The sequence below is a fragment of the Manis javanica genome, chromosome 4, assembly GCF_040802235.1.
Source record: "Manis javanica isolate MJ-LG chromosome 4, MJ_LKY, whole genome shotgun sequence".
Lineage (NCBI taxonomy): Eukaryota > Metazoa > Chordata > Mammalia > Pholidota > Manidae > Manis > Manis javanica.
Genome location: NC_133159.1, coordinates 145,310,289 through 145,332,486, shown reverse-complemented (window position 1 = coordinate 145,332,486; position 22,198 = coordinate 145,310,289). Strand labels below are relative to the sequence as shown.

The following is a 22,198-nucleotide window of genomic DNA, read 5'->3' as shown; positions in this document are numbered from 1 at the left end:
CACGGTTGCGGCCCCGCCTCTACGTCCCTGCGCGCGGTTAGCGTGGGGCGGAGCGGAGTGAGTGGCCCCTGGCGGCCATTACCCGGAACAATCCCCTGCCTCGGGTCAGGTGACCCCCGGCGGGGTGGCGGGAGGAGGGCGTGAGGAGAGAAGGGAAGGCGGGGTAGAGAGCGCAGAAGGGCGGAGTAGGAGGGAGGGGCGGGTCAGTCACGTGACTCGGAATGGAGGTGGTGGCGGCGGCCGGGAGGAGCCGCTGGGGCAGAAGCCGCACTTGTTAGTGTTGGGGGAGGAGGGGCGTGGGGGACGCCACCAGTGTCACCCAGGGGCGCCAAGGAGAAGGCGGGACGGGGTTGGGGGCAAGATCAGGCTCCGACACCCGGCCGAGGGGATGAGGGAGCATGGGCGCCAAGGAGTCACGGATCGGATTCCTCAGCTACGAGGAGGCACTGAGGAGAGGTGAGGCGGGGGAGGGGGCTGGGCGAGCTGCTGGGAGGCCGGCGACGGGCTGCCCGGAGGGTGGGCGACCGGGTCGGGGAGGGGCGTGGGGGCGTCTGAAGCGGAAGGGAATGGAGGGCCGGAGATGGGAAAGATTATGGGGGAGAACGGTCGGGTGGGAGCAGTGCTTGGAAATTGGGACCGTTTGGAAAGGGGCGAAGCTTTCCCAGAAAGAGAGGTGTCTGGCGCTGGCAGGGAAATGCCTGTGCTCTTCTGTGGCGTTGTTTTCCTGATGCGTCCAGGGAAGTCCTCTCCTTCTGTTCTTGGGTGGCACCAGCCCTTCCAGCCCCCCTCATCTTTTACTGCCATTTTCTCATCACTCCATGAAAACCTCCAACAGCATCCTAACCTCGTACCTGACAGCCTTGGTTGGAAGGCAGAGGGGAGGCGGCTGCAAAGCTCTTTTCTCTCTGCTGGTAGAAGCTAGAAGCTTCTTCCAGTCTTGGAGTCTCTGCCTTTCCAACGGCCTTTGCCAGTCTCTTGGGGGCTATCACCATCCACTCCTTCCGCCCCCTCACCCTTTGAGCCGCAGGCTGATTAGAACGACCTGAAATTTAGTTGTGTGGGGTGAAATGAGACTGGACAGCTGGTGTTGCCCCAAGACCTTGTCTTTGGTTTCATCTCCTCAGACGTTAGCCAGAGCCTTCCTTTTATTGCACTTGATCCCCAGTTCTCACCCCTCCCTCCCCATAAAATGGCATTCGGAAATCCATCATTCTGATATTGTGTAGCTCCCTTTTGAGACCGGCCTTGCTACCAGTCCTAGCCTGCTGCTTATTGGCTCAGATGCACAGTATGTTGTTCATAGCCCCAACCCCCTACCAGTTACTCTGATACCACTGCCCAAGATCGCTAAAGCACGCGCTACCTGGAAGTGTCTATTGCAGTTTATGGCTGGAATGTGACTTTATTTTTCATATCTGGGATTTGAGTGTATGTATTTATGTATGTGTGTGGGCTTGTATTTCTTTTCTTTGTAAGAAGTGAAAAAACATGAAGTTAGGTGCAGGCATTACTGTTAACAGGTTTCCAAGTCAAGAAACCATCCATGCTCCAGGTGATGGTTCTGGTAGGTAAGGATAGAAAATAAAAATTAGTCACAAAGACAGACATTCAAAATGAGAATTTAGTAGTGAACTCTTGTTCATATGTAGAAAGGAAGGGTTAAGTTCAGTGGGCTCTCACCTGAAAATAGGTACAGAATTAGATGTATTTATTGTAGACTGACTAGAATAACAAAAATATGCTTTCTGTGTCTTTTTTCCTGTGGAACAGTATAATGATTATTCTTATGGACAATCTCGCTTAAACTTTTTTCCTTGTCTGCCTCAATATGAGAAATACTCCAAATTCTTGATGTGTTTCCAGCTCTAGTAGGCTAGTCATTTCCGGGATGCTGTTAAGCCTGACAGGTCTGGCCTCAATTAGGCAATGGCTTACATGGCATGAAAGAGGACATCAGTCAAATTGATTTACAGCTTCAGAGTTCAGAAGTGTTTAGTTTCTTAAGTTTGAGGATGATGTACCTGGCATTAAGGAATTCTGAAATTAAACTTTTATTCCACTCAAGCCTTTCTAATATCAAACTAAGATTTTAGTACCTTTTAAATATAAATAAATAGTTGCTGCAATTTAAACTGCTTTTGACTGAAGGTCTTTGTTCAGTTTGTAATGAAGTGTCTGCCTGTTGAATTTTAAAATGTTTGAAGAGGTAGCAAAATATGTGGTAAACCTTATTTAATTGTTGTTTGAGTGAATTTTTGTTTTATCAGTTTTGCTGCAGAGGAAAATTAAAGCAAAAGAGAAGCAAGTTGATAGCATTTCTAAATGTAAGCCAGGAGCTTTGTTTTAGTGGATAATTCTTTTGAACATGATACTATTTACTCTGTTAAATGTCAGACAACTGTAGGATTTATTTTAGTAAGGTTATAGAAAGAATTTATTAAACTTTTCATAGATAATGGTTTGAGAACTGTTTGGGGGCATGTGAGAAGTCTAAATAGGTACTAAAATCTCCATCAGTTTGTCTTATTTGCTTGTTTAGATTGTATATCTATGTTGGGGGGTACTGGACAAGCACACATAATGTGTGTTATATGAATCACTTTATAAATAAAAAGCCACCTTATAAACTACTGAAATACCCACCCACCGGCTTTGCTTAAAATTATTGAGCACTGAATAATGCCTAGCCATAATTAGGTAGTATTAAAAAATAGTCAATTATATATTGCCACATACAAACATGGCATTGCAGGCAGTTTATCTTGCAGATTGGGGCCTTGGAAATCAAGTGTTGTATTAATGACAGATAACACACACTGAACCTGAATAAAAGGCAGTCTCCTGACTTTTCATTTACATCTCAGAAGCTCTAGAAATTAGGAGGATTGATTTTGCATACCGTTTTAGCTAGTTTGCATGTCAGTTATATAAACATTAATTTTCTGAAAGTATACCTTAAATTTTGTTTTTGAGGGGTAAGTATTAGTGGTAACTTACATTTTTTGCTTGCATTTATCTTTGCTAAATATCTTGAATAGACCACAAATAAGCTTTCTCTTGAAGGCTTGATACTGGCTTAGAATGTATTTATTTATTTACTATTTTTTTGGAGTGTGTATTTTTAAACTTCATGGGTACTGAGAATTTTAGCAGCTGTGTTCTTCAGCTCTTCACTTCTTTATTGCATCTAAGTTTGTGGCTTGTGTATTCCTAAAAATGTATTCCAAATGCTTGGAACATAGCATTAAAAAAACATTGAATGAAAGGTGAGTTGCAGTTTAGAGCATTTAAGAACTTAAAAATCTTCAGTTCTTTTAATTATTTTTTCCTGCTCTCCTCTCCTTTTCATAATTCTGGAAACTGAGAATTATAGTTTTTTTGTTTTTTGTTTTGCAAGAATTGACTGAATTAAAATTGTCCTTAGCTTTTAAATTGTGTTAATAAAATATAATGGGTACATTTCTTCTAATCCCTTTCTTTAAGTAGAATATGGCACTTATATTGGACTAAGTAGCTGGGTGATGAGCTGTAGTATGTCAAAAAGTTATGTTGTGGATTCACATTTTCTAGTGTCTCATTTATTCAGCACATTTTTACTAAGCACCAGCTATGACTTAGGCACTGAAGAAACAAAGATAACTAAGACCTTCCCTCTAGAAGCATAGCCTCAGTCAGTGATCTCCACTGAAATGTACCACCTCAGGGTATATGCAGGACTGACTAAACATGGAGGAGGGAATAAAATATTAGAACTTCTATCCAGAGTTCTATTTTGTATAAGCTTGATAATGGACATAATATTTTCAATAAATAGTACATTAGTATATCATTCATAAATAATTAACATATAGTATGTCAGGTGCTACAATGCTAAAGAAGTGAGTGCTATAGGAATGCAGTGTGTGTGGGTGTATTTGATGGCCTGGAAAGATCCCGAAAATTGTACTCATTTCATAGTATGTGCTTAATAATTATGGGTTAAAAAATTTTATTTTCTAGTCACTTAAAGATGGTTGTGTTAATTAGTGGAGAAATTAACCATGTAATAGTTGAAGAGCCCAGTACTTTTCGTACTTATCTACCAACCCTGATATGCTTTTAGAACATTGACTCTCCAATCAAAATTTTAATTCACCAAGTTTGATAGTATTAATATTAAATTTTCATTAGTAATGTACTACCTGTGATAATATCATATTAACTGGTTTGTCATTGTATAAATGAAAATTGAGTTTCATGGGTAGTGGTTTCTGGGGTGCATTATTTTCTCTTATTAAAGCACTTGTTTGCCTTCATCTAAATTTGTTAAATTTACTGCTGAACTCTCCAGCATTAGTGTGGAATTGCAGGTTTTGTTCAGCGTTTTGCAAGTATACCACCTATACCAGTTATTAGATATAAAGGAAAAAAAAGTGGCAGTTTTAAATCAGTCTGCTTATATGTAGTCACTTAAGTAGTTACAAAGGTGCTGTTTTTCATTATCTCCAGTTTGACAATCAATATGGAGTGTCAGTGACAAGGGAGAGACAAATATGCTAATGAGTCATGGATTTTTGGGGTGGGGGGAATGAAGTGACATCAGTTCATGGTTAATGGCCTCCCATTTACTAAACTGGAGAGCTGTTGTTTGTTTTTTCTTGTTCATTGTTTGTCTTTGTGCATGGTTAGTGAGACTTCACAGTGACACCATTCAGGGTTACTTTCTAGAAATAACGTGTAAGTAACCTAGAGTTCGGAATGTGGCAACCAACCAGTAGCCAGGTGTTTTCTCAGGAGAAAGAGAAGTTTTTAGCACTTGTTTATATGCTAGGTCATAGGAAATGTTAGGGAAGTGATTTACAGGCATATCTTGGAGGTACTGCACCTTTTGTTCCAGACCATTGCAATAAAGCAAATATCGAAATGAAATGTGTTTATAGAGCACAGGCAGAGTAGATATACAATAATTCTTAAATTAGGATTTTTGAAATGGGCAATGAGCATTGGCTCCAACTTAAAGTCACCAGCTGCATTAGCCCGTAACAAGAGAGTCATCCTGTCCTTTGAAACTTTGAAGTCAGACGTTGACTTCTGTCTAGAAATGAAAGTCCTGAATGACATCTTCTTCCAATAGAAAGTCATTTCATCGACATTGAAAATCTGTTGTTTAGCGTAGCTACTTTCATGAATTATCTTAGCTAGATCTTCTGGATAACTTATTGCAGTTTAAACACCAGCACTTCTGCCTGCCTTGCACTTTTTTTTTTTTTGGTATTATTAATGTACAATTACATGAGCAACATTATGGTTACTAGACTCCCCCTGTTATCAAGTCCCCACCACATACCCCATTACAGTCACTGTCCATCAGCATAATAAGATGCTACAGAATCTGCCTTGCACTTTTATGTTACAGAGACAGCATCTTTCCTTAAACTTCATGAATCAGTGTCTGCTAGCTTCAGGAGTTTCTTCAGCAGCTTCCTCACTTCAACCAGCCTTCATAGAATTAGAGGGTTAGGACCTTGCTCTGGTTTAGGCTTTTGACTTAAGGGAATGTTTTCGCTGGTTTGATCTATCCAGACTATTCAAACTTTCTCTATATGAGCAATAAGGCTGTTTCACTTTCTTATCATTCATGTGTTCACTGGAATAGCGCTTTAATTTCCTCCAAGAACTGTTCCTTTCTATTCACAACTTGTTTAAACTGTTTGGTGCAGGAGACCTAGCTTTTGGCTGTTTCAGCTTTGGACATGCCTTCCTCACCAAGTTTAATAATCTGGCTCTTGATTTAAAGTAAGAGATGTGTGACTCTTCTTTTCATATGAACACTTACAGGACATGTAGGATTATCAATTGGCCTTAATTTCAGTATTGTTCTCTTTCAGAAACTAGGGAGGCCCACGAAAGAGAGTGAGAAGGGGAATGGCTAGTAGGTGGAGCTGTTAGAACACACATATTTGTTGATTAAGTTCACTATTGTGTGGGCATGGTTCCCCAAAACAATTAGAATAAATATATCAAAGATCACTGGTCACAGAGCACCATAACAAATATAATGATAGTGGAAAGTTCGAACTTTTGTGAGAATTACCAAAATGTGACACAGACACGAATGAGCAAGTGCTGTTGGAGAACTGATGCCAGTAGACTTGCTTGATGCAGGGTTGGGACAACCTTCAATCTGTTAAACATGCAGTACCTCTGAAGCGTAATGAAATGAGGTATGCCTGTGTTATTCTTGCAATGGCTGTAGAAATTCTGTGTTTGGAGCACTAGAGATTAATGCTGAGAGTTTGGATTAGAAGCTTTAATGTTAAACAGTTGCAGAGGTAGGGGGATTTTATTTATGAATTAAAAGTTGGTGGTTTGATAATGGTAACGGAGAAGACTATGATGGGACTGACAATTCTTTTCATATTGTATCCATAAAGCATGGCTTCTCTTTTTGGGTCTTGTTTGTACTTCTGCTTTTACGTTTTGGCCTTTGTGATATTTGTGTTTAAATCAAGCCACTCCACCTCTTTCTGCATGCTAATAAATTCTCTTGTTCCTCTCATCTGTAAATAAAGAGCTCTTGGAGGTTAGAGGTGGACAGTTAATTACAAAAAAGCCTGATAAAACTAGCTTTTTAATACTTCCTATTTTAGTCAGAGACCTATATATTAGATCTAGCTTCAAAGATGAAGGTCTTCCCTTACGATACCCCATTCTATTAGAGATATAACATTCATTAATATAAAGCTCTCTTTATTTTAGGGAAATCCTAAGTTCATCACTTTCCTGTGAACAAGGTTCAGGAAAATTGATATTTTGAAACCTTGATATAATATGGTTCTTGTAGTCCTTGATACTGGACTGCATTAAAAGCAAAACTGTGCTGAAATGAGGATTTACAGAGGAAGTTCTCCAGCTTCTCTTTCATTTCTATAAAGAAGTTAGATTTTCTCAGCATCTTACCCCTTGCGAAAAAAATCTTTTAAGCTTTGCTATGGTTTCTTGCCTTTTCCTAATGACTTGTGAGTCTAGAGATTCCATTATGAAAGGACCCATCTATTAATGTAGGGTTCCCCTAGTCTTTCTCATGATAGTAAATGGCACCACTATTCAACACAGTTAATAAATCTAAGAATCTATAGACATTCTCAGTTATTCCTTTGATTTCACTGTCTGACTTACCCTCTTTTTCCCAGTTTGAGTCTTTCAACGAGCCCTGTTACTTTGGTATCCAGTCCAGTCTGTTAACTTCTGCTCATCTTCACTGCCTCTACTCCAGTCCTGTTGCTGTCATCTCTTGCTAAGATACCTGTTGTAATCTTTAAATTCAAATAATCCTGTCATTCCTTTCCTCTCAGCCTGTTTTCCTTTCAGCGTCTAAAAGCTATTTTCAAATTTTCATGTCTGGCTCATTCTTCATAACTGAAGTCCCAGCTCTGATGGCCTCAGTGAGGACTTCTCTTATCACCTAATTTGAGGTGATCTTCTGTCACTATTGCACCACTCTGTATAGTTCATTACTGCCTCCGTCATAATAATGTAATTATCATGTTTATTCTCAGGCATGATGTTGAATCCCCAGTGCTAGTATAGGTGCCATGTTTGGTGTACTGTAAGTGTTCAGTAAATATTGGATGGCTGAGAAATGTTTAAATGTATAAATTATGGAGAGATTTGGAGAACTTCCTTAATGTAAGTAAGGTTGCAAGGTAAAGAATGGAGTGCTGACAGGGATTGAGTATACTAAGCAATGTGTCCATCTCAAAATTTTTTTCTTTTATCAACTCTGGGAAATTTTTTGTGCTAAATGTTTGGAATATAGTTAAAAATGTAAGAGCCTGAACTTTAATATGTGATTTTGTCTGTTTGGTTCAAATATTTAAGTTGATACCTAATAATGTAAATTCTTGAATGGCAGCAAGTAATTGTGTTATGAACACTTGAGAATATCTTTTGGTTAAATATAATACTTAATAATTTTGTGCATGAAATGACTTAATATAATAATCTTCATGTACTTTTTATCCGTAATGACAAATACCATCTTACTGCCAAATGTGAGGTTTGAGTTGGAAACTTTTTGCTTAAAGTGTTGTACAGTGTTACTTTGGAAGGTGAGAATAAAATTCACCTCCACATACATTATCTTATTGGTTCTAGATAATCCAGGGATTTTAAACTATAAATTTATGAGTAGTCTTTTTTTGGGGGGGTGGGGGCTAAGATTCTGTTTCTCTTACATTCCATTGTTAATGCTTTTTCCCCCCTTAATCTTTCAGTTTTGATTTTTATCACAGTATGATATGTGCACATAATTTAGAATCAAATGATTCTACAGGGCATGGTTTGAAAACAATAGTACTATTACCCTCCCTCGCCAGTTTTCCTCTACCCATTGGCCAATACTTTTAACACTATAAATTTATTAATTTGGTCTTTATCTTTATATTTTGAAATAATATACTCATATTGCTACTCCTTCCCACTCCCACCCCCAAGTTAGCTCTTTATTACATTGCTACCAATCCCTCAAACATACACATGTGTTCCTCTTTTCCTCTTATTTCCTCATCTTGGTAAATACTTCTTATTTTGGTCAGGTCATTGTTTAGAGTTTATATAATTGGACCTTTATTAGTACTGTTCATAGCCATTTAATATACTAGGATTACTTTTCCTTTCCTTATACATTTGATTTCCTCCAATAATTGCCTTGTGTTTTATTTGCTTAGGTTTCTGTTTACTGTAATTAAACCCCCAAAGTTCCACCCAATTGTTAACTCTGATCCATACATGTTCATATGTATCAGATGTTCATGCAGTTCATCATATTGGAAAAAACTTTTCCTGAGCCTTTTGGCCTGCTCCAGTCTTACCTGTTGCCCCTTGTGCTGAAAGCATAGCTGCCATTCCTTGGATTCTCCTTGACATTATTCAGGAGATTTCCTTCACTGTTATATGTTGGATCCCCTGTATTTTTACCAAGTTATTATTCTGAAGTTCCTAATTATCATTATACTTATTTTGGTCATGTGTGTCTTAATTTAAGCCACAAGGCAGATTTAATGTAGTGATCATTTAGAGATCAGAGTAAGAGGAAGGCTTTGCTCTAGAATGCAATTTTCATGATCAGGTACACTAGACTAAAAGATTTCATAAGGATGGGAACATATTTGTGTTGTTCACTGCTGTATCCCTAGCAGCATTTGTACAGTGCCTGCCACATATTTAGCTAGTCAATACATATTTGTTGAGTGAGTGAATTGTATATCACAGCTGTCTTTTCTAAAAACCAGATTGAACTTTTAGAGGAAACTTGGTTCAGGATAAGTGTGTGTGCTCAGTGTGTGTGTGTCCTGAGGCTTAAAACTCACATTTTTCTATGTGTATCTGTATAAGTGCATCCTTTGCTTTTAAAAAATGTTTAGTTGTATTAAACATGTTACATCATTTTTGGCTCTGTTCTAAAGTTGATTTTGGCGTGTTGGTGAACAGCTGTGGTAGGAAGCTGTGGTGGGTTTAGTACAGTTGTTTAATTAATAAATTTGTTTTAGAGATTCTTTATATGAGCTCCATAAATGAACTCTTTCACTGTATGTTTTATAGATCAGAAGTTATTCTTTGTCAGATATGCTGACTTGAGAATACCTCTTCACAGCTGATTACGGAAGGACAAAGAATTGCTTATTCTTTATGATTTAAAGGTATAATAAGCAATTACCTAATGTTGGAAGCATTTTATATTGTCATATCACTGGTACCATAGAGATTCAAATTGAACTTGACAGAAGACTGCCAAGCAAGTATATTTAAATAATAAAAGAAATAGGACATCACCTGAATGAGCACTTGACACTAAATAACATCTTATATAAAATGTTCCATTTTTAGTAGAGCATATTTTTTGTATTATTTCAGTAGAGTCCGAAATGTAATGTTATTTCTTTTTCCACAGATCTGCTTATGTATTGCATGTCTTAATGATTTACCCACTGGCCCAAGCCAGAAAGCTGGTCATCAGTTGAGACCCTTTCTTTCTTCTGTTCACATTTAATCTATTGTAGTGTTCCTTTGGTGCTGCCTTCTTAATATGTTTCTTCTCTATCTTTAAAGTCATTGCCAGAGGAAGGGCTTTCATCTGTTCCCTGAACTACTAGTCTTCCACCCCTTCAATCCATTCTTTATTTTTCTACTAGAATAATCTTTCTGAAATACACATGTGTTCATTTTACTCAGGTGCCCTTCAGTGGAAGGTACCTATACCTTATGGTTTGAAGTCAGTCTTTTTAGTGTGGGCTAGTTTCTGGGATTTGGTCCCCGCCTGAACATTTAGTGCTTTTGAAAATGTGGCTTCCTAAATCTGGAATGCTGCCCCCCTTTATTACTTATGTAGAGTAAAGTGCATAAATCCTATTGTATACCTTAATGAACTTTTAGGTATGTACCCAGGTAACCACCATGCAAAACCAACATAGAGAACATTTCCAGTACTTCAGTAGGCTACCTTCTGCCGTCTCCCAGTCGATACTGCCCCTCAGAGGTAACCAGTGTTCTGATTTCTATCACTATAGATAAGTTGTGCCTGTTTCTGAGTCTCATATAAATAGAATCTTAACTTTATTTACTTTTCTGTGTATGTTTATGGTGAGCTCATTTTTAAAAATGAGATGTGAATTCATTTTTAAGACCAATTTATAAGCCTTTTTTCTATGAAGTAAATTCCTAAAAATACTACTAGTGCCTTGAAATTAGGGCCAGTGTGTTATTTTTTTTTTTCCAGAAGTGGGTGGCAAGAAGTATGTGCTCATTGACATGCACCTTTCTCCCTGAACTATCTGCCTCATCAGATCCTCATTCATCAAACACCAGCCATCAGGTCCTGTCAGAAGCCTTGCTTGGTATTGCTCTCTCCTTTGCTGCTCTAACGCACTTGTAGTTATCCCACTGCATTCCCACTACTAGTTTAATTGACTGTTTTCCTTTACTTTATATGATTTCTGAAGTCCTTGAGAATAAGATTTCTGGAGCCTAAAAGGTACCTGGCAGGGCTTATTAAAACATTGACTAAAAGAGTGGGACAACTTAGTGCCCTTTGAATTAAAGGAGAAAGCTGACAGAATAAAACTAATAATCTGGTAAATTGTGTTTTTACAGAATAAATTATGGTTGTTTCATGACATTTATGTAAATGTCAAAATGTTTCAGGGATATAAACATTTAAAATTTGGGTTAAAAAGAATGTCTCCTACTCTCAAATTATCTGAATCCATGAAGCACTCAAAAAATGTGGAGGAAAAAGAAAATACAAATTATATGCAAGGACTAGTAAATTTCTAATTTCTGTTATAATTAGCACCTTTGATTAAGTTTGAGTATCTACTTTTTGGAGGTGAGCCTTGGTTTGATTGATCAGAGACACATTTCTCATAAACAGCATATACTTACTGGTGTGAATAGGAAACACAGCAAAGTCATGTCAAAATTTCATGCAATTTCTGGAACCTTTTTTAGCCATATAATTTAAGTGTTGAACAAGCAAGATGAAGCTAGATTATGAAGGGTTCGTTTTCATTTGATTCTACCAAAATGTCTAGATTTTAAGACCTTGCTAAATCTTAGCTTCTTTGGAATATTCCTTGATAATCCAGCACTTACCTTCTGTAAATTGTTTTGGCTCTTACTGTATATCCTTGGTATTTGAATATTTTTATATACATATAGTATTGTTTATATTTATTAACTTAATCTCCACACTAGATTGCAAGTTTCTTGAGGAAGAATCTTTTTTAAAACCACTTTGCTGTGTTTAACAGGTTAGGTGTTCAGCAAATGCTTGATGATGGAAAGGAACTGGATGGTTACAGGCGTTCTTGTCTATATGTGATCGTGATATGATGTTTTTAAAAATAAATTATCTTATTTCATTTTCTTTTAATATATACCTTTTAACTTTCACTTCCATGTCTTCTTCTGAATGTTTAAATAACATGTGGCTCAAACTCCCAGTTTGCAAGTTTTTAGGAAGTGACAGAGTTACAGTTGTAGGTCCAAGAGAACTGCACTGCATTAGCAGTTCTACATGTGTTAGAAGAATTCATTCAAAGATAGACAATTGTGTGATGCATTAGAATTTAGAAGAGTTTGCTCATCTTATATACTTCTGTCTGTCTTGAGGTTTGAAAATGCACCCAAGACATCTACTTCTCATCAGTGCTTCTTGTGATCCTGTCAGGGATAAGCTAAGCTGAAAGGGTGGACTTTTCTGCTTATCTTAGTATCTTGAGTCCTTATACCTGGTATAATAGATGTTTATGCATTTCTCTGTGCAAGTAAAAACACTAGAAGTGGATTTTTCAGCTTTTCAGAGTTTTCACATTTATAAAGTCCTTCACAGTTATCTTCTAATAGTTAAAAAAGTCTATTTTCCTTAACTTACACCAGAGCTAATTTGACATTTTCATTTCTGTAAAACCCTTTCTAAAAACTACACATATATTAATATATATCCTAATCCCAATATATACTCTAATCTTAATACGTGTCCTTATGTTAATACGTAAATATATTTTTTCTCACATATATGAGAAAAAACAAAATTACACTGAGTTATGATTTCTGATTGTAATAGGAATATGGCTTTATGATCAGGATTGTATTTTCAACTATATGTTTTAGGATTGTTGTAAGGGACTTCTGACATATTTCATGTGAGTTTTCATCTGACTGGCACTCAAGTGTGTACATAGATGTTTTTATTTTTGTTTTCTCCTGGATTTAGCAATTTATTATTATGTAAGCTATACATAATATGAAATTTACTGTTTAAACCATATTCATAAGGTACAGCCATCACCAATACCATTTTCAGAACTTGTTCGTCACCCTAAACAGAAACTCTGTATTCATTAGATAAGTTCCTATTCCCTCTTCCCCCAAGTTCCTGGTTACCTTTATTCTACTGAATTTGCCTGTTCGTGGTACCTTGTATAAGTGGAATCGTACAATGTTTATTCTTTCAGTCTTACTTCATTTAGCATATTTTCAAAATATATCCATGTTGTAACATGGAGCAGAATTTCAGTCCTTTTTGTGGCTGAGTAATATGTATATTCCACATTTTGTTTATCCATTCATCTGTTGATAGGCATTTGAATTGTTTTCACCTTTTTGCTGTGTGAATAATGGTGCTGTGAACATTGGATTGATACAAAGATCTGTTTGAGTGCCTGTTTTCAGTTCTTTGGAATATATATATAACTAGGCATGGAATTGCTGGGTCGTAGAGTAACTTGATGTTTAACAGTTTGAGGAATAGTCAAACTGTTCTTTAAAGTGGCTGCACTATTTTACCCACCAATTATGAGGGTTACGATTTTTCCATACCCTGTCTGCACTTGTTATTTGTCTTTCTTAGCCTCCTAATCAGTGTGAAGTAGCAACTCATTGTAGTTTTGATTTGTTTTTCCTTAATGGCTGGTGATGTGGATCATTGTTTCCTGTGCTTGGTCATTTGTATATATTTTTTGTTTATTTTTGGAATTGAGTTGTTTGCTTTTTTGCTGTTCAGTTGTAGGAGTTCTTTATATATTCTGGATATTAATCCCTTATCTGATACATGATTTGCAAATATTTTCTCCCTTTCTTGGGGGTGTTTTTCCCGCTCTTAATAATGGCTTTTGATGCTCAGAAATTTTTAATTTTGATTATGTCAGGTATTTAGTTTTTATTTTTTATTTTGGTATCATTAATCTACAATTACATGAGGAACATTATGTTTACTAAACTCCCCCCTTCACCAAGTCCCTCCACATACCCCATTAGTCACTGTTCATCAGCATAGTAAGATGCTGTAAAATCACTGCTTGTCTTCTCTGTGTTGCACAGCCCTCCCCATGTGCCCCCCCCTGCACACACATTATACATACTAATTGTAAGGCCCCCTTTTTTCTTCCCCCACCTTCTCCCTCCCTTCCCACCCATCCTCCCCAGTCCCTTTCCCTTTGGTAACTGTTAGTCCTTTCTTGGGTTCTGTGATTCTGCTGCTGTTTTGTTCCTTCAGTTTTTCCTTTGTTCTTATACTCCACAGATGAGTGAAATCATTTGGTACTTGTGTTTCTCCGCCTGGCTTATTTCACTGAGCATAATACTCTCTAGCTGGCATCCAAAAGACAACCAACCATAAATGTGGAGAAAGGGGAACCCTCCTACACTGTTTGTGGGAAAATAAATTAGTTCAACCACTGTGGAAGGCAGTATGGAGGTTCCTCCAAAAACTAAAAATAGAAGTACCATTTGACCCAGGAATTCCACTCCTAGGAATTAACCTAAAGAAGACAAGTTCTCAAATTCAAAAAGACATATGTACCTCTATGTTTATCACAGCACTATTTACAATAGTGAAGATATGGAAGCAACAACTTAAGTGTCCATCAGTAGATGAATGGATAAAGAAGAGGTACATACACCAAATGGAATACTCCTCAGCCATAAGAAGAAAATGAATCCTGTTTGTAGCAACGTGGATGCAGCTAGAGGGTAGTATGCTCAGTGAAATAAGCTAGGCAGAGAAAGACAAATACCAAATGATTTCCCTCATTTGTGGAGTATAAGAATGAAGCAAAACTGAAGGAACGAAACAGCAGATTTAGAGACTCCAAGAAGGGACTAGCCATTACCAAATCGGATGGGTGGGGGAGGGAGGGAGGGAGAAGGAGATTGAGGGGTATTATGATTAGTAAACATGGTGTAGAGGTGGTCACAGGGAGGACAGTGTAGCACAGAGAAGACAAGTAGTGACTCGTTGGCATCTTTAGACTATACCGCTGGAGAGTGACTTCAGTGGGGCATGGGGGGCACTTGATAATATGGGTGAGTGTAGTAACCACAATGGAAACCTTCAGAACAGTGTATATATCAGTGATACCTAAATAAAAAAAATTATAAACGTAGTATAACAATATTACAGAAAAATTGTAAAAGGCAGAAAATTCCACTAATGATCCTCTCACTTAACAGGTAATTATTTGCTTTTACTCTTCTTTTGAATAAATGTTTTGTATTCTCTTAACCATAGCACACATGCAATTTTGTATCTTGTTTTTCTGAGTTGTCTATTTTTATCAGTTTCATATATGCATATAGTTTAAAGTGTTAGTTTGTGTATGATTTGTTGAATAAGTAGCAGTTGCCTATTCATCCTTGGCATTTCCCCTTCCCAGAAAGACCACTTTATATTCTTTTCGTTGATCTTTGGTATTTGTTACTGATTTTTTAGTTTTGAGCATTATGTGTTGACTTCCCACTTCTGAGCATGAGAATTTAGCTTTCTTCCCCTACTTCTCCCTTAGCCACTTCCCCTTTCCCTGTCCCTATTACTTCATTCTTCTACTATAGTTACAGTAATTTTGATCAGATATTTAGTGTTTACATTATAACCATGTACTTCCTATTCATAGCTGAAGTTATATAGTAAACTGTGATTAGTTTGCAGCACAATTTTTTGTTTTCTCTAAAACTAATTGTTGTGGTTTTGTTTGTTTAGTATTCTAAGTATTTATCACTAATTCAACCCTACACTCTGTCACTTGCCCAAGTCTCTTCAAGATTATAGATGTCAATTTCTTCTAATGCTTTCTTGTAGCCTTGGGACTGGCTTCAAATTGAACTGGCTGTTCTTTGGGCTGTGCAGTTAACCTGGGAACTCTCTTCAACCTTTATTCTGGGGATTCTCCTGTACTAGATGGTTTGTTACCTCTATCTCCTATCTTCCACTTTCTAGATCTTTCTCTTGTTTTAGTGAATGGAATTTTTGAGAAAGTTAATGTGAGGTGAATTGTATGAGATTCATAAGTCTGAAAATACTTTATATCTGCCCTTATGCTTGACTGAAAGTTTGTCCGAGTTAGAATTTTAAGTTAGAAATCATTTTTCTTCAGATTTTGAAAAAATATTGCTGCATTTTTAGGCTGGCTTCCCAGGTTTCTCTTGAGATATCCAGTGCCATTCTAATTCTTGGACCAGTGTATTTGTTTCTATTTCTGGAAGCTTGTAGGATCTTTATTCAAACCGTTGTGAAATTTCACAGTGATGTTGTTTAGTTTGGCTCTTTTTTCACGAAAGAAGTGAAGTGGGCTTGTAAAAATGGGCTCCTTGAATTTGAAGGCTGATGGGAAATTTAAAAAAATTATATCGTAAATTATTTCCTCCCTCAGATTTTCTTTCTTCTGAAAGTCTTCTGTTTGAGTGTTGGACCTCCTGTACTGATCAGATTTTCTTAACCTTTTTTACTTCTTCATATTTTTACTGCTTTTTGGGAGACCTTTTAACCTCACATTCCAGTCTTTCAATTGATCTTTGTCTTTTTGCTTTATGTTTTTTAATTTTTAAGAGCTCTTAATTTTTTTCTTTATTGAAAATATTCATGTGATAAATTTACATGTGGTAAAATGCACAAATCTTAAGTGTACTCATCAGTGAATTTAAAAATGCATATACCCATGTAACATACACCCCTATTAAGATAGATCTTAAATGTTTAATGAATTTTGACATGTTTTAAACTTACATTATTATCAAATTCAAGTATAGAATATTTCTATCACCCCAGAAAGATCCTTCATTCCTCTTACCAGTCAACCATCCTACCCACCAGAGTCAACTGCTGATCTGATTTCTGTCACCATATATTAGTTTTGTTTGTTCTTGTACTTAATATAAATGTAATCACATAGTATATATCCTATTGTGTCGGACTTTCTTTGCTCAGCATGGCTTCTGAGAGATGTGATAATCATCTATGTTGTTGCTGAGTATTTAACTATATGAATATAACATGATTATTGTAATCTATTCTTCAGTTGGACATTTGAATTTCCTGGTTTTGGCTATTATGAATAAAACTACTTTAAACATTTTTGTGAAAGTCTTCACGCATTTTATGTACCTAGGAGGTAGTGAAATGATTATATCGTAGGGTAAATACATGTTTTACTTTACTAGAAACCACCGAATAGTTTTCAAATGTGGTTATAAATTTTTTTTACTTCAACCAGTTTCAGTTGCTCTAGTTCCTCACCAACACTTCATGTTGTCTTTTTAATTTTAGATGTTCAGATTGGTGGGGAGTAGTATAGTATCTCAGTGTGGTTTTAGTTTGTATTTCCTTGATGATTAATGATGTTGAACACTCTTACTTGTGCACTGGCTATTTGAATGCCTCTTAAGAGCCTTTTTTTGTTACATGGATTTTGCTTACTAGCATCTTGTTCTTTCTTCATCTTTGTTGTGTCTTTTCTCTTTGAGGATATTAATAATACATTTTTTAAAGTTTTTTTCCCTCTCTCTATACACCGTTTCCTCACCTTTTTTCCTGTCTGTATTTTCCTTCTTTCATACGAGAGGCTTTTTGCAGATGCCTAATCAACTTGTTTCTCTGCTCTTAATGCTGATTAGAAATTGTTATGGGGCTTGTTTCTGAGCATTTTCATTGAGAAACCCCCTCTTTCCAACTCCCAAGTCAGTATATTTAAGTATTTACTCAGAAATCTCAAGTCTTCTTTCGGGAGGGTAAAAAATGTGTCTACATTCTCATTCATGTGTTTACTCAGTACCTCTGATTTTAGAATGGGTTATTTAACCTCATTTTTGTCTGGTTTCCAGAGAGATTTTCTGGTGTCCAGAGAAGTATTTCATATCTTCCAGGTAATAAACTTGTAGTCTTTTGTCATTGTTAAGGAGGCTTGATAGTCAGGCTGTGTGGAATGGGGTTCGGGAATCACTGTAATATCACTGCTGCTTAAATAGCTTTGAGCCCAGTAGCGCACCACCCTCCTACACCTTCAAGAGGTGCTCTGGTCCCAGTAATTCTGAGCCTTTATCGGATTTTATGCTGTTCTTTGGCTATTGTTTTTAATGTGCATGATTTTAAAATGTGTATATAGTCAGATTTGCCAGCTGTTGTGTTTTCTATCACTTCTGAAGTTTCACATTTTTACTCTAACATAATGGCTGAAAAAAAATTGATTCTAATTTATGACTTTACTTTTTTTTTTTTTTAATTTACCTGAAATTTATTTTGCAGTATGGTAAAAGCTAAGATCTAAATTTATGTTTTTTTTTTAAGTTGCTAAGCAGCTAATCTAATACGAGCTAGGGAATCATTTCTATCCTCATTTTTAAAAAACCCTTTAAAAATAATTTTATCTGTTTAATTACTACTGTTTTGCCTCATGAATTCTGTTCTACTTATTCCTTAATGTAGTCTTGCATTAGAAACTTGTGTATTGTCTCAGAGAACTTGTATTGCATCTTATGAAGTCTAGACTTCCTTATTTTAAATGATTTTGTTCTGCTTTGGTTGTTTGGGAAGTATTTGTGTACTTTTACTTTTATGTAATAAAACTTAAGAATGTTGCCATCTTGAGGTGGTTTATAAAACCATATATGGTTACCAGGAAATTGCTTACAACTATGAAGTGCTTACTATGTGCAATAAGGAAAGTAAACTCCTAAACTTATTTAATGTTTATTTTTTGATGGCCAGATTCAATTCTTGGTTTTAGCAGTTTTTTGTTTGTTTTTTGTTTTTTTGTTTTTATTAAGGTATTATTGATATGCAATCTTATGCTCAGATTTCACAAGAGCAACATTGTGGTTACTACATTCTCCCTATTATCAAGCCCCCACCATATACTCCTTTACAGTCACTCTCCGTTAGCATAGTAAGCTTCTCTGTGCTATACTTCCTTCCTCGTGCCTCCCCTATATTGTGTGTGCTAATCATAATGCCCCTTAATCCTCTTTTTCCTCCCTTTTCACCAACCCTCCCCAGTTCCTTTCCCTTTGGTAACTGTTAGTCCATTCCTGGCTTCTGTGGCCATCTGTTGTTTTGCTCCTTCAGTTTGTGCTTTGTTGTTACACTCCACAGATGAGTGAAATCATTTGGTACTTGTCTTTCTCCGCCTGGCTTATTTTGCTGAGCATAATACCCTCCAGCTCCATCCATGTTGTTGCAAATGGTAGGGTTTATTTTCTTCTTATGGCTGAATAATATTCCATTGTGTATATGTACCACATCTTCTTTATCCATTCATCTACTGATGGACACTTAGGTTGCTTCCATTTCTTGGCTATTGTAAACAGTGCTGCAATAAACATAGGGGTGCATATGTCTTTTTGAAACTGTGATCCTGTTTTCTTAGGGTAAATTCCTAGGAGTGGAATTCCTGGGTCAAAAGGTATTTCTATTTTGAGCTTTTTGAGGAACCTCCATACTGCTTTCCACAATGGTTGAACTAACTTACATTCCCACCAGCAGTGTAGGAGGGTTCCCCTTTCTCTGCTTCCTCACCAGCATTTGTTGTTGTTTGTCTTTTGGATGTTGGCCATCCTAACTAGTGTGAGGTGATATCTCATTGTGGTTTTAATTTGCATTTCTCTGATAATTAGCGATGTGGAGCATCTTTTCATGTGCCTGTTGGCCATCTGAATTTCTTCTTTGGAGAAGTGTCTGTTCAGCTCCTCTGCCCATTTTTTAATTGGATTATTTGCTTTTTGGTTGTTGAGGTGTGTGAGTTCCCCCTAAATACTGCATGTATTTTGTAGTAGGGAGGATGCAGTTGTGTTTTATGAAACACAGTGAACTTGCCTAGGTAACATTTCTACTTATTGTCAGGAGTTGCATTTCAATTTGTTTGTTTATTGCTTGTTAACATATATGGTTCTTTGAGACGTGGGTTTCTTTTAAAAGTGGGCTTAAATCCACTTTAATAATAGTGTGTTTCCATTTCTGGAAGAAAAGCACAACCATAATTTTTCAACATTAGATATATTAGAATATTTTTAGAATTATAGAAATCAAGAATCAATAGGTGACTTTTATCAATCTAATTTAATTCTATTTGTTTTCCTAAAAGTACATTGAAATACAGAACTATTACTATTAAAAATATGAATTAATTTCTTGTGTCATTTTGCAGCCTATCCTTTGTGAAGCTCTTTTTGGTAGCTTGTCCTAGTTATTCTCTTACATATTTATTCTGTGGCAGTGTTTTTGATATTTTAATAAAATAACATAAGAATTTTATTTTGAAAAATTCATTATCTGAATGAATCCTTATTACTTTGTTTCTTCACAACTTCATAACCACTAGCATGAAATCCCAATGTACAGTAATGAAGAAAGTAATAAAATTTTTGTACATAAGTAGGACAAGAATTCCTTCGGGAAATATCAAGTTGAATGATTACAGGGATGGTAATTCTTTAGTTACCGATTAATTGCCTCAAAAGTTAAATTCAACCTTAAAATACAGTCATTTTTAAAGAAATAACCTCATTTATGAAACTAGATTAACTGAATAGAGTTTGGTTGATTAAAGAAGCTGGAAAACAATGAGCATTTTCCTCATTTAACAAACTAACTTTGACCTGTTGAAGTGACTTTCTTTTCATTTTCTTCATACCATAATCTGATAATGCTTTTGTCTGTTTCTCCCTGAAGTTTATTTAGTATTACAGTAGTAACTTTTTCCCCCATGCTTGTGAGTGAACTGTTAATATGTTTCCATCTATGTCAATAGTTTTATAGTTACCTATCTGTCTGAAAGTTGTGATTGAGATTTAGGATAGAAAAAATATATATCATTGCTGTTAGAAAATCTGAGATCAGAGAACTGGTAAGGAACAATATCTAAAATACTCATGAAAATTAAATATCTATGGACCATGAATCCTTCCTACAAAAATTTGAAGCTGTTAGATTTTATTATAATTTTAATTTAAAAATTTCAGATTAAAACATTTGTCATTAGCAGGTTGATATGCATCTTCTAATTGTAAAGTATTGATAAAACATTCTCGGGAAAATATAAAGCAAGAACTCATTTTAACAGTGTAAATATGCAAATTTCTTTAATTCAGAATTGTCTGCATCTCTTATCCATCGATACAACTTTTTCAGAATTGCTTTTGGTATCTGAAGGAATGATATACAAAGTTTTGTCAGATGTTACATGTTACCATTAAGAGTACTGAAAATGACATTTTTCCTATCACTTATATATCACTAGGTATTAGTGGTTGTCAGAACATCAGTTTCTTTTAAATGATATTTTTTCCCAAATGACAGAATAGAGGCACATAGTGTGTTCTTTTTTACCAGTTTGCCAAGGGTGTTAAAAAATTCCAGTTATTTCCATTCTGTATGGAAAGCAGAAAAATTCTAAATTTCATGAATGTTTTCTTCTGACTAATAAATTGTTTTTTTGTTTCCAGATTTCATTAATCTGTTCTCTTATAAGGTGGTTTTTTTGTAGTGCTTTTCAGCAAAGATATCACTGACATATAAGGATGGGTAGATTCTCAGAGAATTGTAGGAAAATTATCATGATTTCTTAATTAAGAGGCACAAGAAAATAACATAATTTGAATATTATGGGTTTTGCTACTAGTAGTAGAATGTAGGTCTGGCTTTTAATTCTATAGTCATTTGATGATAATGTAAATCTGTGTTTTTGTCAAAGTATAAAATTTGATTTACATGGACTAAGAATGTACTGGAGGTTTGGGCTTTCTTTTCTTTGCAAACATATTAGTGAATAATAAACTTTTGGAAAAGGAGAGGTTTAAGATATGTTGTAAAAGATTGCTTTTGAAGTGAAATAGAATGGAAGTAATAATTTTAAATTCATGGATATTGAATATGATTGGCTTAGCAGGTTTTAGGGGTTGATGGTGAAAGAGAAACATCACTGGTTCTTTAGGGAACCTGAAAACTTAGGTACTTGCATGTGCACCTGCTTGTGTGTGGGCTGGCCTTCTTTCCTTCCTTCATGTCTTTCTGCCTTCTTGCTAACCCGCCCTGGTTGCTTTCTGTCCTTTCCTCTCCTCCTTCTCTCCCCAAAAAACAGAAGAACCAGCAGAGATGTATGTTATCCTTATAAGACTGTAATGAGACTATTTCTAAGAATTTTAAGAGATAGTGTGTGAAAGTGCTTTTAAAGAGTAAAATGCTGTTAGATACAGCATTTATTATTAATCTTACTTTATGGTTAAAGGCACTAAAGATAACCTATCCTTATGTTTTGGTTAGATTTGCAAAGGGATTGGGCCACGTCTTTAGACTAAGTTTCCCCGTGCTTTTGGGGCAAAGACAGGTACTTGGAAACATTTTAATGTAGTTGAACTGATGAGTACCGTATTGCTGATAGCTCAGAAGTTTATG

General features: G+C 36.1%; 1 protein-coding gene across 1 annotated transcript in view; it reads left to right on the top strand.

Moving 5' to 3' along the window:
- The first annotated feature begins 270 nt into the window (after positions 1-270).
- Positions 271-22,198, top strand: part of USP32 (ubiquitin specific peptidase 32) — a 234,431-nt gene continuing 212,503 nt past the window's right edge. The window contains exon 1 of the mRNA XM_073235293.1: positions 271-456. Within this exon, the coding sequence (XP_073091394.1) occupies positions 399-456 (58 nt within the window). The 5' untranslated portion in view covers positions 271-398. The remainder of the gene's footprint in view (positions 457-22,198) is intronic.